At 53.1% G+C, this 17,428-nt stretch overlaps 1 protein-coding gene across 3 annotated transcripts; it reads right to left on the bottom strand.

Annotated features, from left to right (window-relative positions):
- Positions 1 to 1,663: 1,663 nt before the first annotated feature.
- CTSB (cathepsin B) lies at positions 1,664 to 13,779 on the bottom strand. Of its 3 annotated transcripts, none has more exons than XM_053938366.1 (10): positions 13,690 to 13,779; positions 8,258 to 8,409; positions 7,640 to 7,725; positions 7,132 to 7,246; positions 6,402 to 6,520; positions 5,685 to 5,770; positions 4,858 to 5,004; positions 4,089 to 4,205; positions 3,170 to 3,298; positions 1,664 to 3,066 (listed from the first exon to the last, which is right to left on the bottom strand). In XM_053938366.1, the coding sequence occupies exons 2-10, from the start codon at positions 8,381 to 8,383 to the stop codon at positions 2,969 to 2,971; spliced, it is 1,023 nt and encodes a 340-aa protein (XP_053794341.1). In that variant the 5' UTR covers positions 8,384 to 8,409; positions 13,690 to 13,779; the 3' UTR covers positions 1,664 to 2,968. The 3 variants fall into 3 exon arrangements, with proteins under 3 accessions (XP_053794341.1, XP_053794342.1, XP_053794340.1); XM_053938367.1 differs by having other exon boundaries at positions 13,700 to 13,773; XM_053938365.1 differs by having other exon boundaries at positions 13,634 to 13,737.
- Between the last annotated feature and the right edge of the window lie 3,649 nt (positions 13,780 to 17,428).

Below are 17,428 nucleotides of genomic sequence, written 5' to 3'. Positions count from 1 at the left end.
GCTCATAACCCCAGGCCTGACTCCACAGCAGGCTCTGGGCTCTGCACTGACTCAGCCCCAGGGGGGTGGGTGGTCGTGGCAGAGCAAGGCAGGGGAGTGAGAGTTTGCACCTTGCTGTCCCTCGTGGAATGCTTTTTTAGGGGGGGCATTGGTCACCCTGGAAGGCAGGAATGATCCCTGCCAGGAGCTGGGAACGCTGGAGCCACCGAGGGGGTGACCAGGGCAGGTTTCCCTGACCCACTTGGCTCTGGCTTTGGGTCAGACTGACGTGTGAGCTGCAAGAGGCTCCCACTGCTGTTGTCAAACACATCTGACTGGACTCACAAGAGGAAACAAGACTCTGAAGAAGGCAAGTCCTGTTCTCCAGGGGTGGATTGTTGTTTTCAAGGTCCCTACCCAGCCCCTTCAAATGCTGCTTTGCTGTCGTGAAGGGGAGACCATGTCCTGGGCTAGGACAGAGCTACCAGGTGCAGGGTGGTGGCCTTTGCAAGGCCAAGCCCCTGTGGCCAGGCTGTTACTCAGAAGGAGAACCCCTACTCCACAGTTCCTGGTGTAGATTTAAGCTGTTGTTCTAAAGAAACTCGTGGTAGCTCTCTTTGTGCAGCTTCCCATCTTGTTGAAATTAAAAGTTTTCTTTGGGAAAAAAAAAAAAGTGCTGGATCTTTTTTTTCTTATTCAGCTGTCATTTCTTTTACACCAGTAATTTCCCCACAAGTAATAAGCCCTCAGCTCATGAAATTCCAATGATCCCTTGGTGCCAAATCTGGGTATCAAAGTACAGCCCCATGTGCCAGACCTGGGGGAAGAATTTTAACCAGAGGGACAGCTGAGGGTCCATAAATTCACCTTGAAAGGAGTGATGGCACAGCCCTGGGCTGCAGGCACATGCTCCAGGACCCTGGTGCATCCTCAGGGATGCTGGGCACAGCTCCTGGCTGCTCTCTGCTCCGGGTGGAAGCACCTTCCCCATCACCAGCACACAGCCCACGGGGTGGCTGTCACCAGCAGGGCCACAGGACAGGGCTGGCAGTGACCACACCTGCACAAGGGAGGGGATTCTGCCCCTCTGCCCCCCTCAGGTGAAACCCCACCTGCAGAGCTGCCTCCAGCCCTGGGGCCAACAGCAGAAGGACGTGGAGCTGCTGGAGAGAGACCAGAGGAGGCCACGGAGCTGCTCCAAGGGCTGGAGCCAGGCTGGGAAAGCTGGGGAGTGTTCACCTGGAGAAGGATCCAGGGAGACCTCAGAGCCCCTTCCAGAGCCTAAAGGGGCTCCAGGAGAGCTGGAGAGGGACTTGGGACAAGGGATGGAGGGACAGGACACAGGGAATGGCTTCCCACTGCCAGAGGGCAGGGATAGATGGGATACTGGAAGGAAATCCTTCCCTGTGAGGTGGGGAGGCCCTGGCACAGGCTGTTCAGAGAAGCTGTGGCTGTCCCTGGATCCCTGGAAGTGTCCAGGGCCAGGCTGGACAGGGCTTGGAGCAGCCTGGGATAGTGGAAGGTGTCCCTGCCCATGGCAGGGGGTGGGACTGGATGATCTCTAATGTATTTTCCAACCCAAACCATTTTCTGAAGACAAAAGGGTCTCACTTGGCTCCCACTCCAGACAACCATCTGAGGTGGTGGAAGCCAAGCAGAAACAACCAAGAGCCAGGAGCCGAGAGACACTGGAGAAATCATTTATTGGCACAGGTGTTCCAGCCAAGTACAGCACAGCTCTGCCTCACTGGTGCCTGAGCAAGCAGAGGTAAGGGGCTATTTTACAGTGCATGGAGAGCCTGCTTCACACATTTCAGACCCATAGCCTCAGGTCACTAATGTATTTTGTGCTTTAAAATTAAAAAAAAAAGCTCTTTGCTATATTAGTGTTGGCAAATCTCATGATTCCTCCTATACACAAGCTATTACCTCCCCCCAGTAACAAAAATAAGGGTTTTTACCTTCCTCAATAACTGGCTCAAGGAAAAAAATCGTGTCCAAGTTAGTGACACACCTCCCAGCATCTGCTTGAGCTCCCTGTAGCAGACTTGGGAACCATCCCTCAGCTCAGCATCCAGCACCTGCAGCCCCAAAGCACCCCAAATTTGGGTACTGCACCGTTGCCCAGGCATGACCTGCACACATCAAGCTGCTCAGCCGTGGAGGAGAAGGGCTTTGCCCTTTCCAGCTCCCTCCCAGATGCTTGCAGGATATTTGATCAAAGGCTCCTGGAGCTCCAGTCAGGCCCTTCCCCAGCATCAATAACCCCAGACTACAGCAGATAAAAAAGTCAGTGAACAGCTGAGGAAGAAGTGGTTTGAAAAGCCAGAAGGATGGAGCAGAACAGGCAATGCATGAAGGACTTGGTGCAGGCAGCTCTGGCCAGAGCCACCCCCACATCAAGTTCATCAGTATTTTGTTCATTAATAGGTCTAAATTTAGCCAATTCAAGGCACACACTCACAGGAAATTCTTCCCTGCTTGTTCCGGGTGCTAACAGTCAGATCAACCCATCTGGGGGTGCACAAATCCCCCTGGCCATGGCTTTCCAGCAGCATCCACCTCTGCTGCCCCACCAAGTCCCTAATCCCAGCACAAAGCTACTGTTTCCTGCCCTCCCAGTAGCAAACTGGGCTGGAAGGGGTCCAGGCTAACCAAATTCCAAGAGGCCAGCGAGCCCTCCAGCAGTCCTCTGAGCAGGGAATGCCCCAATGTCCTGCTGTGACCCACCAGAAGCAGGAGGATTGCAGAAAGCAGTCCCACCTCCAGCTCCACCGTACAATTTAAAAAACAAAAAAAACCCCAAAAAATTTTAAAAGAAAAAAAAAAAAAAGAACAAAAAATTGAAAAAAAAAAAAAAAAGAAAAGATAAAAAGCTTTAATAAAGTAACCTGAACTAGAGTCTCTTTTAGAAGGGAGGGTCTCTGCACCCAACCCACTATCAGTTAAAAGCATCAGGGACTCAGGATTATTTGTGGTTTGATCAGAGTTACATCCTCTTCCAGTACTGCTCCGTCCTGGGGATGCCGGCCACAACCTCGGACTCGATGCCGCAGTGGTCATCTCCTCGCAAGATTTTGAAAAAACCTGGGAAGAAACCAAGAGCCAAAAAAAAAAAAAAGTCACCCTCTCCATCCACCCGAGGGGAATGGGGTGGGGAAATGGGGCAGGGATTCCCGGTGGTTCTCACCATTCTCCCCCCAGTCGGTGTTCCAGGAGTTGGCCACCAGCCAGTAGGGAGTGTCGTTCTCCACGCCCCAGCCCAGGATGCGGATGGCGTGGCCTCCCACCTGCTCCCCAGACACGTGCTGGTAGACCCCTGCAAGGCAAAAACACCCCAAAATGTCAACAGGCACCATCTGTCCACAGCACAGAGTGCTCACGGCCTGGGGGCCACCCGGTATCACAAACCCCAGAGTGGCTGAGGAGGGTTTTTTGGTTAAATGTGAAAGTGAAATAGTGCAGAGTCTGGAAGAAGGAGTTCTGCACGGGGAGATAGCGACAGGACAGAAGGGAAAGCTTTTAAACTAAAAGATGGGAGATTTAGGTTGGGTGTAAGGAGGAAATTCTCGGCTGTGAGGGTGGTGAGGCCCTGGCACAGGGTGCCTGAAGAAGCTGTGGCTGCCCCTGGATCCCTGGAAGTGTCCAAGGCCAGGTTGGACAGGGCTTAGATAGAGGAAGGTGTCCTTGCCCATGGCAGGGGGTTGAAATGAGACGATTTTTTAAATTATTATCTTCCCACCCAAACCATTCCATGATTCTGTGACCGATGCTCAGAACCAGCTGAGCACCCAGAGACACTCCCCAAGGGGCTCAAAGCCAGTCCACAAGTCCACAAGAGTTTTGAGGTCCTAAATCCGAGCTGCTGCTGTCAGCTGGAATTTGGGGTGCTTCCCACTAGGGCTCCTTGCCTGATCCAGTCCCAAGAACCAATTACCCTTGCTATGGATACAGGAGGTGGCATTTGCCCATGTCCTTGCCACACCAGATACTCAAGTGTGAGGCCGAGATCTCCAAGACTGGAGAAGGCAGACCAGGGCCACTAAAGAGGGACCTTAGGTTGAAGCAGGGAACAGGGCTCCCCCTCCAGCCCCAGTGCTGCTGCTCACCAGATTTGTACATCAGGAAATCCTCGTAGACAATGAAGGCTCCTTCCACTGGGCCGTTCTTGTAGATCTCAGCCATGATTTCCTTCTCACTGCGAGGGACACCGTAGGACGTGATGCCTAAAAGGAAAAGAATTCCCACCATTAGGATGGCACGGTCAGGCCACACAGGATGGCTCAGTGTGACCCTGCAGGAGGCCTCTTGCACTTAAATTCAGGTTAAATCCAAACCCAGCAGCTCCAGAGGGACTGACACAGCCAAGCAGGAAAAGTGGGCTCCAGCCACCCCTCTTCCAGAGGGAATTATTTAATCTGACTCCTATTCTGTACCCAAAGACCTATTCCAGACAGCTCTAGTGGGAAAGGACATTTTTCCCTGGTGCATTCTGCTTTTTAAAACCCAAAATACTCAAGGTGAAGACAAACCTCCAAGAAACAGACGGATTATCCTAAAAGTACAGGGCTGGTTGCTGCCAAGGAGACTTGGAGGTGGCTTTGACACCAGATGGGGCTCAGCACCACACTCCTCAAGCCAGCCACGTGCACCAGGAGGACTCAAACCAGTTCCACCAGTTCCCCCTTGCCAGCTGAGTCTCAGCAAACACAAACTGTGCATCTGTCACACTCAGGTTTGCTCCAGGACCACCAGAACGGAGCCTCCAGGGACAGGGCACAGGGAAAAAAAAACACCAGGAATGGGTTCACCCGTTCCCAGCTGCCCACCCCTCCCAGCTGCCACGAGGAGCAGCTCTGGAGCTGCCACCTCCCTTACCATAGTGCTTGTCCTCCTTGTATGAGGGCGAGTAGCCAGGCTCACAGTGCCGGCTGCATCTCGGGGTGCTCCCTCCCTCCCCGGTGCAGGGGGGCCGCGTGCCGTTGACGTGGTGCTCGCACGGTGGGATGGAGTAGGGCCGGCAGCCTGTCCAGGACAGAGGTGACATCAACTGGCTGTCCCCAGAGATCCCGACAGCCACGCTGGAGAGGGCAGCAGAAGCCCCAGGAAAGAGCCTTTCTGCCCCAGGAGCCCCACAAATCAGTGGGGTGCAGGAGGTCTTCCCCTGCCAGATGGGCAATCCCTCCATGAGCAACGTGTTTCCCACCAGAGCTGCTTCCCACCACCTCTCTCCCCAAGTGGTGATGGAAAAGGTGGAAACGTGAACCAACTGATGGTCATGACAGGGGGAGGCGGAGGGTTCCAGTCTGGAAGTTATTTTTTGAAGGGGGAACATGTCAGGAAGACTCCTGACCTCATCCAAAGCGTAGTGAACCGGTTCAAAACCGGCAACAACACAAACTTCACAGCCTGATTCATTCCTGCTATGGAAACAGGAGCCTTGGGGGGTGGGTTGAGGGCTCCTGGCTCCCTTCCCAGATGTGCCTCCTGCCTCTGGGTGCTGCTCAGGGACCCTTGTCCCAAAGGAGTGACTGGAAGGAGCCACGGGGGCAGGAGCAGCCAGCTGGGACTGCAGAGGTGCTCGAGTTGAAGGAGGGAGCAGCCACAAGGATGCAGACCAGGAGAGAAGCACCCCAAAAAACATGAGCCTTAACCAAGCAGAGATGCTCCTCCCTGCTTCCCCAAGGGTATCTGCCAGGACTTACCCACGTGGGAATCGTAGAGACCCCCGGACACGAGGCCCCTCTCTGTCCAGTACCTCCACGCACCAGAGGGGTAACCACCATTGCACCTGGGGGGAGAGGCACCAGCTCCAGCCCCAGCCATCCCATTTTGGGAGAGGCAAGGGAATGGAGCCAGCCTGCGATGGTTCAAAGGAAGGTTTGGGCATATTAAGCCTTTTTTTAGTCTGTTCTTTTCTTCCCCAGGATCTGCCTGGAGACACCAAGGTTTCGGGCAAGCAGGTAACAGCACCCATGGCTCCAAGTCCCAAAGTGCCTCCTTACCAGGTCCCTGACCAGCTGCTGCTGCCAGGAGCAACAGAACTTGGCGACTCAACTCCGTACCCTGTGCTCAACGACTGGGAAAGCCACAGGCAAAACACTTGTGCCTGAAAACCAAGGATCTGGGACTATGAAAAGATCCTTCCTTTGGCTTTGGCAGCTGCCAGCTCTGTGTGGGAGAGCAGCACTATGTGCTTGCAGCCATCACCACCCACTATGCTGGGGGCAGGATGTGTCCCAGTCCCTGGAATCACTTTCATGTTCCCTCCTAACTCCCTCATCCACAGCACAAACCTCTGGAGGAGCTCTGTGCTCATAAGGGAGATAACGACGGCAGGGCTGAAGCAATCAGCACCTCCAGGGTCTGTCCCTGCTCCTCCCAACCACCTTCCAGGTGCACAAGGACCAGGAGCAGCTCACCCCATGCCACACTCAAAGCCACAGCACGACAGCAGGTCCTCAGCTGAGACCTCCACGCTGACCTTGGCGTTGGTGTGGACACAGATCCGGTCTGAAATCGCTTCCACGGCGCCAAAAGCCTGAGGGCAACCCCAAAGCACCCATTAGAGCTGGCCAGGGGAGAGAAACCAGGAAACCTCCTGGAAATGAGAGCAGCAAGCATGGCCTGGCGGGGAGAAGCCACCCAGGAGCTCAGACACTGCAGGATCCCACAGTGTCCCCTCACAAAGGGCAACAAAGAATGCTCCAAGGGCTGGAGCCCCTCTGCTCTGCAGCCAGGCTGGGAGAGCTGGAGGTGTTCACCTGGAGGAGAGAAGGATCCAGGGAGATCTCAGAGCCCCTTCCAGGACCTAAAGGGGCTCCAGGAGAACTGGGGAAAGGCTGGGGACAAGGGATGGAGAGACAGGACACAGGGAATGGCTGCACACTGCCAGAGGGCAGGGATGGATGGGGTATTGAAAAGGAATTCTTGTCTGTGAGGGTGGTGAGGCCCTGGCACAGGCTGCCCAGAGAAGCTGTCCTGCCCCTGGATCCCTGGAAGTGTCCAAGGCCAGGCTGGACAGGGCTTAGAACAACCTGGGACAGTGGCAGGTGTCTCTGCCCATGGCAGGGGGTTCAGCAGCAAATACAAAGGCGTGCGTTTTGCCCAGTAAATTTTATGGACACAACATTAAACTTCCCCTGTCCTTACCCAGCAGGAGCCACAGGAGCCCTGGTCTCTTATCTCGCTGATGGTGGGACAGTTGGGCCACTGCGTCCGCGAGTCGAAGTTATCGGGCAGCTCCACGTCTGCAGCAAAATCCACCCTGTGAGGAGAGGGAACTCCTGTCTCAGGAGTGCAGCGAACCACGACGGGGTGCACTGCACTCTCCAGCCTCCTCTGAAGGTGGCCTGGAGGACGTTTGTGTTGTTTGCTTACTGAAGGAGCATAAATGCTTATGCTGTCCTCAGACCAGGCCAGCAGCTCCTCTGGCGTGTTCATTTTCAAGGATAACAAACTGCACAAGTGGCAGGACACAGGATGGATTCTCTCCTCACATGTGCTCCATGCTTAATTCCATGAACAATGTCCACCAAGCTGCACCAATGTCCACCCTGCTGCCCACAGCCTGCCAGGAGAGCCCCTCACCCACTCCAGATGCTCATGGAGGATCCACACAAGTTTTTCTGGAGCTTCACTTTCTCCTCCCTGCACTCACCTCTCGGGGAGCTTGGGCCCACCCAGGAAGGTGCCACAGAGCTTCTTCACATAGCTCATGTCAGCATTGTGGAAGTTGTGTCCTGCCTGGGAAGAGACACACAGCATTGGGACACGACTCTCCAGAGCCACCAAGAGCACGTCTGGGATCACAGTTTGGTGCTCCAGAGCTCCCTGAACCCCAGCCAGAGTCTGACACTTGCTGCAAAGCCCAGGGGCCAAGAGCCAAGCACCTACAGACACAGAACACAGCCCAGGATCAGCCCATCAGGACCAGTGAGGTCCAGCTTGAGGCTTTGGACACAGCAAACTGGCCAAGGAGGGTCAGGTCACCAATAACTGGACACTCTCTGCTTGTCTCCAGCCCCCTGCAGAATTTCCAACTCTTACATTGCTCCTGTTCCACAAATTCATCCTGCTCTGTGCCAAGGAGGAGCTCCACAGCTCCTGTCACTGCAGGAACCCCTGAGAGCATCACCTCACTGGAAAAGCCAGCTGGGACCAAGGCTGGATCTATGTCACCACCTCAGTGACACTCCCAAAGCTCAGCCACTGAATCCCACAAAGAGACTGTCAGCAATGCCCCCCCAAAAGAACCCCAAATCAGCCCAGTACTCACCTTCCAGGTGGTGTTGAGCTTGTTTATGTGGTTGACCAGGTCATCAGAGAGAGGAGGGAAGTAAGGAATGCTGCGAGCGTTGGCAAAGGCCACCAGGACACACAGGAGGGACACGGGTGGCCACATCTTGGCTGCTGAACAGGACACTCCACCTGCAGCCAGATTGGAGCATCGTTGGAAACATTCCCAGGGTGGGCCCAGCTGCAGCAACACGTGGGAGGATAAAATGTGTGACTGCACCAGATCCCTCCAGATCCCCCACTGCCCCAAAGGTCAGGAGAGAGACACAGGAACAGAGCAACAACCCCCCCTGCAGCTCAGGAGAAATCAGGCAAGGCAGCCTTGTTTGTTGACCACTGCAGGATTAGCAGCAGCAGGAAAATACCTTTTGAAGCAGATCCAAGGGATTTGGAGGGTATTAAAACCTGTGTTTACTTCCACAACAATGGCGAATAAGGACCAGGAGAAGGAACAAGTGACATCCCATCTCCACCCAAAACTTCGGGCATGGGATTTGATAGGCTCTGGCCCTGCTCTTCCCTTTTAAGATATTACTCCAAATTACATTTTTAAGAGCCTCACTTTGGCCAGCCCGCTGCCCTGGGGGTGTCACAGCCCCAGGTGTGACCCCCTGTCCATGCACAGGGGGGTCAGCATGCACCAGAGCTGCCTGTGGCTGCTGTCCTCTGCTCCTCTCCCACCGGGGCTTTTCCCCAGGGAGGTGCAGGGAATGAGGAAAGCCCCAATTTTGGGATCAGAGACGCAGAGGAAGAGCAGGAAAGAAAGGACCACAGCCTCCCGTGCAGGAGCACAAGCACCATCCAGCCCACAGACACCCCAGGGCTCTGTGTTTTCCCTGCTCCCCTTTAACCTAATTCACATCGAATTGCCCAACTTCCAATTAACCCCCCAGCGCCAGCAGCCACTTGTTCCCCGCCTGACTCAGACACATCACGAGGCCACAAGCTCCTTTATCTCTGCAAACACACCAGGGCACCCTCCTCCTCCTCCAAACCCTCCCAGGTTCCTCCCACCAGCCCCACATCCACCCCAAGCCTGGTGAGCACCTCAGCTCCTCCACGGCAGGGATATTCAGGCTTTAATTCCTGCTCAACCCAGCGAGCTGAACGTGTAATCACCTTTGCAGGGTTTAAAGCGGACACGCAGCTCCTGCCAGCAGCCCCACAGCAGCAGAGCTGGACGAGCAGGGGATGGGGATGGGAGACACACACACACCTCCCTGCCGGCTGCTTCCACCCACTCCCAGCCAAGTTTAGCCTTTCCAGAGAAGAAAACCCAGCAGGAGTGTCCTACTTTCTGCCAGCAGTGAGCCCAGGCGGCTGCAGCTCGCTGTATAAAGGGGCTTTTTTCTCCTTTCCCACTCTTCCTTCCACCATTTATTTATTTGTTCCCCCTTCTTTGTGCTTTCAGCAGGATGCTCAGCCCAAAAAAAAAAACCAGCTGAGTTTCAGCAGCACTTGGGTCCTCCCACTCCTAAATATCACCTCTTTGAAGGGGTTTTATGCATATTTTCAGGGGTTTCATGAATATTTCCTTGCTTAGAGGTTTCTGCAGGCAAGGGACTCGCTGGCTCTGCTCCCCTGCTTACACAGGAGGCTACACCCAGGAAAATAAATATACAGGTGTAATACAACTGTGCTTTTTGCCCACAACAGGCCACAGGAAGCCTGCAGGTAACCAGCCTGAGCTGAAGCGCCTTTTTAATGAAAAATCTTATAAACATAATAATAATAAAAAAAAAAATGAACACACACACACACAAATATCAAACCCCAAAACACTCTGCACTTCCTGCAGTCAACTCGGTATTTTCCCATAGCATAGGCAGGAGGCATTTCTGAGGCCAGAAGTCACATGATTACACTTTTTTTTTTTTTTTTTTCCCAGCAAGATGTTTGTAAATCTGCTGACAGGCTGAAAACCACCCTGCCAGGCATCGATGTGCTGCTCACACCCAGCTTTTGAGGGACAGACACGGGACATCTCCCATTCTCGGGTTACCAGACCACACTCTCCAGGCAACCCAAAACCAAACTGAAAATAGATCCCAGCAGTTTCCCCTGAAAGAGGCAGAGTTTCAGCTCTGCTGCTTTGCATCTGCACCCTGGACGTGGCCCAGGGCCAGCAAACCCAGCAAAGCAAATAGCTGGGAGCCAGATAGTTCTTGAGGAAAAAAACAAAAAAACAAAAAACCAAAAACACCTCTTGACCTCTTGCCAAGTCTGCTGTGGGCATGGAGCCTCCCCATGGGTCATGAGAGAACTGGGGGTGTCCAGCCTGGGGAAGAGAAGGCTCCAAGGAGACCTCAGAACTCCTTTCAGGGCCTAAAGGGGCTCCAGGAGAGCTGGAGAGGGACTTGGGACAAGGGCTGGAGGGACAGGACACAGGGAATGGCTTCCCACTGCCAGAGGGCAGGGATAGATGGGATATTGGGAAGGAATTGTTCCCTGTGAGGGTGAGGAGGCACTAGAACAGGTTGCCCCAAGAGATGGGGGATGCCCCATCCCAAAAAGCATTCAGGACAGGGCTCTGACGAACCTGACATACAGTAAAAATACATAGTTAAAGATGTCGCTGCCCATGGCAGAGAGGTTGGAATTAAATGCCCTTTAAACACCCCTTGCAGCCCACATATTTCCATTATTCTACGAGGTCTCCTATGGCTGCAAAGTTTAAGGTGGTGAGAGCTGACACCCAAGATCAGGTGTCCCAAGATCTGTCTGGAAAAGGAAGGGGAAATCCTCACCCCCGTGGGATTTCTTCCTCCCTAACGCCCCCTCTCCCTGGCTTTATCCTGTGTACAGCAGGTCTATAAATAGGACACAGGCACGGGACTGGCAGGACGGATTCCCACTGGCCGTGGGTCACATGCAGCCCAACCACAACAACCCCAGAGACTCTACAGCAACGAAAAGCTGCTGGTTTCCTCCCTCACCCCCTGTCCCAGCTGATCCGAGCAGCAAAACTTCCCCTGGCAGCGTTATCACACTGGTGCTTCCCCCAGCACCGCTATCTCCTCCTCACACCTAAAACCTCAGGGCTGTTTAAACCCCAGAGCAGCACCCCCAAAACCAAAATTGCATCACAGCTGCTGCACCCCAACATTTGCTGCCCACTTTGTGCACAGCAAACAGGGCAGAGGAGTTTCCCCAGGAACCCCAGCAGATCCTTTCCCTCTGCACCCCACAACGTCTCCAGAGGTGCCTCAGCTTCAGGATAACCCTGGCTAAGGTTGACCCACAGCTCACATCCCACCACAGCCCCTCAGCTTGGAAACAGAAACAAAGCTATTGGGATTCTCAGGACACATCAGCTCCCACCCTACAGAGTTGCCCAGGTGGCAGAAGGATGTTTGGGGCTTGCAAAGAGCCCCTCGGGTTGCTCCACCTTCCCCTGGACTGAGAGCAGGGAATACTTTGAGATCCAAAGCATCTGCTAATGCCATTTCTTGAAGGATGAGCAAGAAATAAACACCCACCGGCACACCTGCCCCTGGGTGGGACAGGACACTCACGCTTCAGCCAGCTGGTCGCTTAGAAAGAGGAAATTTGGGCCAGCTGAGTGCAGCCCCTCTCCCAGGCAGCGAGGAGGAGGCAGCGAGGGCTCTGCAGGAGCTGCTCGGAGCAGCTGCAGCCTGCGAGGGAGGAGAGCACCCGAAGGGCTGTGGCTGTGCTGGTGCTGCAGCATCCACCCACAGCCCTCTGTGCTGCCGCAGAGGAGGAGGAGACACCACCCAAGTGCCATCTCCATCCCTCCAGAGCAGATCGGGGAGCCAGGGCAGCTCCCCGCCTGTTTTCTCGAGGACAGAGCTCCTGACAGTCGAACCCTGACATCCCAGACCTCGGCAGGATCCCACACCACCCTCCCAGCAGCCAAGGCAGGCACACGGTGCCCACAGCAGCGAATCCCTTCGCCCTTGCACCACAAAGGTCTCCCCTCCCCAAAACAAAGCCCACAGGTCCCATTAAACTTTATTTAAGAAAAAGCAACAACCCAACCCCCAAACCGGCTATTCCGAGCCCAGCTCACATGACTCAGCCGGGGCAGGTCAGACCACAGATAAGACACAGCCCTGAAGCATCTCCCAGCTCCTGCACTGTCTGGGCCAACCCCCTGCAGGCACAGACGGAGCCGTCCACACCTTCTCCAAGGCTCTGAGGAAGGTAAAAGCTGTCCCACCCTCCCTTCTACAACACCCCCGAGCCCTCCAGGGCCGGGGGTGCTCGGCACAGCCCAAATCATGTGTCCTGCTCCGCACCAGCCCTTAGCTTGGGCCGAGCTTTGTCCTTTGTTCTCTCTGCCAGGGCTTGTGACTCCAAGCCACAACAAAGCGAACCCAGAGAGGTTCAGCTCCAGCTCCCGATCCAGCTCAGCCTGCTGCGTCACCAGGTGAGCTTGGCAGCACCAAACCCGTGCTCTGCCGACTTCATTACAGCTCTCGCTGCATTACCAAAGCTTGAATTATTTTTTCATCGAGAAAAAAAAAAAAAAATCAGGCACTCCTCCCCATGCTTATTCCCTTCTAGCAAAGCCAGATCACTAACACAGGTCAGATAACAGAATCCTAGAGATCTGGGTTGGAAGAGATCCTAAAGGTCATCCAATTTCAACCCTATTAGACCTGGCTGCTCTGTATCTGACAAAGTAATTCCCTCATAAGACTAGCTGCAGCGCTCACCTCTGCAGCTTCCATGCACAGAAAGCACAAGATTCCTCCCAAATGAAGCTGCACTGATTTTTTTTTCCCTTCTTCTTCCTACAGACCAATCCATAAACCAGAGTCTTGCACAAGCCCCCGGACACCCCATGCTACGGAAATCCCTTCCTTCGAGGGAAATGCCAGGAGGAAGCGATCTTTGCTACATCACGCCCGCAGAGCATCCCTGAGAGTGGGATACGGGGATGAGAGATTCACTCCAGGCCAGAGGGACGCATGGCAGCTTCTCCACCGCCATTCCCAAGCCACGGTCCTGGTCCAAACCCAGGCCGGGCTGTGCATCACGGGATGTTCCCAGGGTGCCAATGCGACCTCGGCGTCAGCTGACGAGCAGAGCTGCGCTGTTTTTCCTGTCCCTATCATAAAAACAAGGCTTCCTCTCTCCTCCCGTGACCTTTCTTGAAGGTTTGATGCGTTTTGAGGGTTCATTTTCCCGGCAACAATCTGCGCCGCAGCGCATCCCCCTCCCTCATCCCGCATCCCGCACTAGCCATGGACAAAAATCCCCCAAAACGCCGCTGGAAAAAGCGGGAGACGCTGCTGCTGTTGTCCCTGCGGGTGCTCCGTGGCCCTCACGGAGCCGTGCGAGGGGGTGCCCCATTGCCGCGTCCCCTGCCCCTAAGCATCCCCTCCCTTACCGCTCCTCGCCGCCGCCGCGCCCGCTGCGCTTCTAATGCGCGTCCCCGGCACTCACCGGGACTCACCGGCACTCACGGCCCCCGCTCGGTCGCCACGGCCGGGGCAGCTCCCGGAGGCTGAGTCATCCCGGCCGGCCCGCCCCCGGCGTGACAGCATCCTGCCGGCTGCCCGCCCCCAGAGCCCGCCTCCCTCCCTCCGTCCGTCCCTGCTCCCGGCTCCATCACTGCTCCCCACTGCTTCCCTCCTTCCTCCTGCCCGCTTCCCTTCTGCCTCCATCCCTGCCCCTGCAGGCTTCCATCAGTCCTGCCTGCACCTCTGCTCTGCTTCTATCCCTCCTCCTGCCGACCTCCATCCCACCTGGTTTTCAGACCTCCACCCTGCCTGCATCCTTCCTTCCTCAATTCCACCTCCAGCCCACCTGTATCCCTCCAGCCTGCCTCTGACCTTCCTCGATCCCACAGATGTTCCGCCCTCTGCCATCCCATTCCTGCATCTTCCCTCCCCCCTTTCTCCCTTCCTGCCGTACTCCATCCCGTTTCCTTTTCATTTTTCAATCTGCCTGCATTCCTCCTCAATCCCACCTGCACCCCCCCTTTATCCCGGCTTAATCCCATCCTGCTTCCTTCCTCCATCCTATCTCCATCCCATCTAGTTTTCCTCCAGCAACCTGTCTGGATTTTTCCTGTATCCCACCCTTTGCTATCCTGTCTCCATCCTGCCTCTATACCTTTTCCTTCCCGTTTCTCTCCTCCTGGAGGATCACTGGAGGCCATTCTCCAGCTGGCCTCTCTCCCATCTGGTTTTCCTCCTCCAACCTGCCTGTATCCTTCCTAAACCCTCCTGCATCCCACACCCATCCCTTTTCAACTCCACCTGCATCACACAGGTTTCTCAGAAAAGCTGTGGCTGCCCCTGGATCCCTGGAAGTGTCCAAGGCCAGGTTGGACAGGGCTTGGAGCAGCCTGGGATAGTGGAAGGTGTCCCTGCCCATGGCAGGGGGTGGAATGGGATGAGCTTTAAGGTCCCTTCCCACCCAAACCATTCTGAGGTTCTGTGATCCTCCTGCTTCCCTCCTCCAGTCTGCCTCTATCCCATCTAATTTTCCTACTCCACCCTCCTTGCACCCCACCACTATGCCGTCTCCATGCCACCTGCATCCTCTCAGCATCTCTTGAAGTTTTCATCTGGAAATACAGAAATATTTCACTGTGTTGCTGTGCTGATTGACACTTTTCCCCTCATTTTGGCCAATTTTCAGGAGTATGAACAACAGAAAAATAATCTCAGGAACCATTTTCAAGCCCTGTTCTAAACCATAATGACACTAAAGCTTCTCTTTAACGAAAAAAAATCCTTTTTTTATTATTTTCTCATCCTTCTCTGTGAGGAGGAGGTAAAAACTATACTCCCTACCATTCTCAGAAATGAAAAGGCCATGTGGTCTAGAACTAAAAATAATTAATCAGTGATCAAAAAACAGTGAGCAAATTCCTTTTTCCCCCTGATTCCATTTATATCAATCAATTTTTGGTCACACTCACATTTTAAAGGGTTATTTTGGTTTGAGAAGATTTCCTAGTGAAGTGATGAGAAAAATCCAAATAACATTTAATACACTTGACTGCACAACCCAGCATTTAGGCAGTAAAATGGGAGATGGTTTTGATGTGTTTAAATGTTTTTATACTTCAGTGCTCTATGTGCAATAGACCACTGCATGCCTTTGCAAGTAATATTTAACCACCCCTTCATTATGTTTTTATTTGTGCTTTAACAATTATAATAATTTTTTTAAAAATCACTCGTATTTTGCCTAACTTCCCTCTGACTCCACAGGATTTCTTTGCTCTCCTTTGAAGGTTCAGTTTTCCATGTTGTCTGCGAAGTTTTATTGGCATAAAACACAGGAGAAATAACCAGGATTTCATCCTGCCCTTTGTACAACCTGGCTCCAAAAGCTTCAGTGCCTCCAGTCATGTGGAGCTGCAGTCAGGACATCACTTAACACTGATTTATTCCAGTAACTCAGTCAGTTCCCTCTGAATTCCCCACACCTCCTTATTTCCAGTTAGGTTTTCACCCAGAAGTCACAGAAGAGTGATTTTAAACCTGTGCAGTCCCATAAAACACCTTTTATTTTGCCTTGCTCTGAGCCACCAGGGAGCCCATCCTTCAGGCTCTGCTGGTGACCTCTGTGGGCTGTTCAGGGGGGAGCAGCCACCTGTTTTTCCTGCAAATATTTGGTGTCTTTTTCAAGAAACGAAAGTATGAACTAAAACTTTGCACAGACTGCTGACTTTCTGCCCTCTTTGGGGAAGTGTCAAAGTTGCTGCCCCTATTGCAGTTGGTTTGGACTGAGAACATGTCAGTTTTTGAGATAAGTTGATAATTTTTGAGATAAAATGCTCCAAGGGCTGGAGTCCCTCTGCTCTCAAGCCAGGTTGGGAGAGCTGGAGGTGTTAACCTGGAGAAGAGAAGGCTCCAGGGAGAGCTCAGAGCCCCTTCCAGGGCCTAAAGGGGCTCCAGGAGAGCTGGAGAGGGACTTGGGACAAGGGATGGAGAGACTGGACAAGGGGCAATGGGTATGATGGGATACTGGGAAGGAATTCTTGGCTGTGAGGGTGGTGAGGCCCTGGCACAGGTTTCCCAGAGAAGTTGTTGCTTCCCTTGAAGTGTCCAAGGCCAGGTTGGACGGAGCTTGGAGAAATTTGGGATGGTGGAAGGTGTCCCTGGCTATGGCAGGGGGTGGAATGGGATGAACTTTTAAGGTCATTCCAACCCAAACCATTCTGTAGTTCAATGATAAGTTGTTTTTATATATGATGCTGAATGCAGCCAGGAAAGTTTCCCCATTTGAGACTTCCCAGAGAGTTCCAAACTCCCTTGTGTACCCAAACCAGGCATAAAAGAAATCTCTTTTTTTTTTCATCATATTTTTTTAGCGTATCAGAAAAAAAAAATGAATGGTGTTTGCTAAGGCTTTGGCCTTTGGAGCAAAATCCAACACTACAGGAACAAGATAAGGAAATGGGTCAGGAGGCCTTGGGCAACCCTCTCTTATCACTTGTTAAATCAGTGTTGATTGAATCATGGTGTGCCTGCTTCAGCACTGAACAGCAAATAGCTCTTAAGGAGGCTGCTGAAGGGCCAACACCTGTAGGTTTTAGGGAAAAAAAGTTTCTATGTATATTCATGTACTACCATAATTTTTTTTTTTTTTTGTGGTCCTAATTAATGCAGGGGTGGCTTTTTTCATCTTCAGGGTTTAAAACCATCATTGCTTACAAAAAGAGTATGAAATGCAGGTTTATTTAGTAACCAAATAGATCTGCTTTGCTTGGGGTAGTAGTGAATTGTGCTCCTCCCTGAACCCAAAGCCTGTCCAGCTGGGCTGCCAGATCTCCTTTGGGGAATATCCACCCTGATTTTTCCTGATTCATCATTTTCAGATGCTTTTAAACACTGTAATTTTACTGCTCAAGCAGCATTACAATATTTGCTTCTGAAGTTCTTTAATTCCTGGCTTTCTGTCCCTCTTTGAGCATCATCCCAGGAAGTTTTCAAGGCCAGGTTGGACAGGGCTTGGAGCAACCTGGGATAGTGGGAGCTGTCCCTGCCCATGGCAGGGGGTTGAAATGAGATGAGCTTTAAAGTTCCTTCCAATCCAAGTATTTCTGTGATTCAAAGATTTCTGTGACATTATTTTGCAGCTGACTTGCTCTCCCTGGTATCAGCAGAACATCTGTGAGGCCTTGATGGGAATAATGATGGTTATTACATGGCTGCATCAGCTG

The sequence above is a fragment of the Vidua chalybeata genome, chromosome 3 (assembly GCF_026979565.1).
Source record: "Vidua chalybeata isolate OUT-0048 chromosome 3, bVidCha1 merged haplotype, whole genome shotgun sequence".
NCBI lineage: Eukaryota > Metazoa > Chordata > Aves > Passeriformes > Viduidae > Vidua > Vidua chalybeata.
Note: the sequence above shows the minus strand (reverse complement) of the source record. Positions and strands in the feature narration are given on the sequence as shown.

Coding starts and splice junctions, on each gene's coding strand:
- CTSB (XM_053938366.1), bottom strand. CDS start 8,383: ATGTGGCCACCCGTGTCCCTCCTGTGTGTCCTGGTGGCCTTTGCCAAC. Junction 6,521..7,131: donor GCTCCTGTGGCTCCTGCTGG/GTAAGGACAGGG, acceptor GGTTGCCCTCAG/GCTTTTGGCGCCGTGGAAGC. Junction 5,771..6,401: donor GGCTTTGAGTGTGGCATGGG/GTGAGCTGCTCC, acceptor CTCTCCCCCCAG/GTGCAATGGTGGTTACCCCT.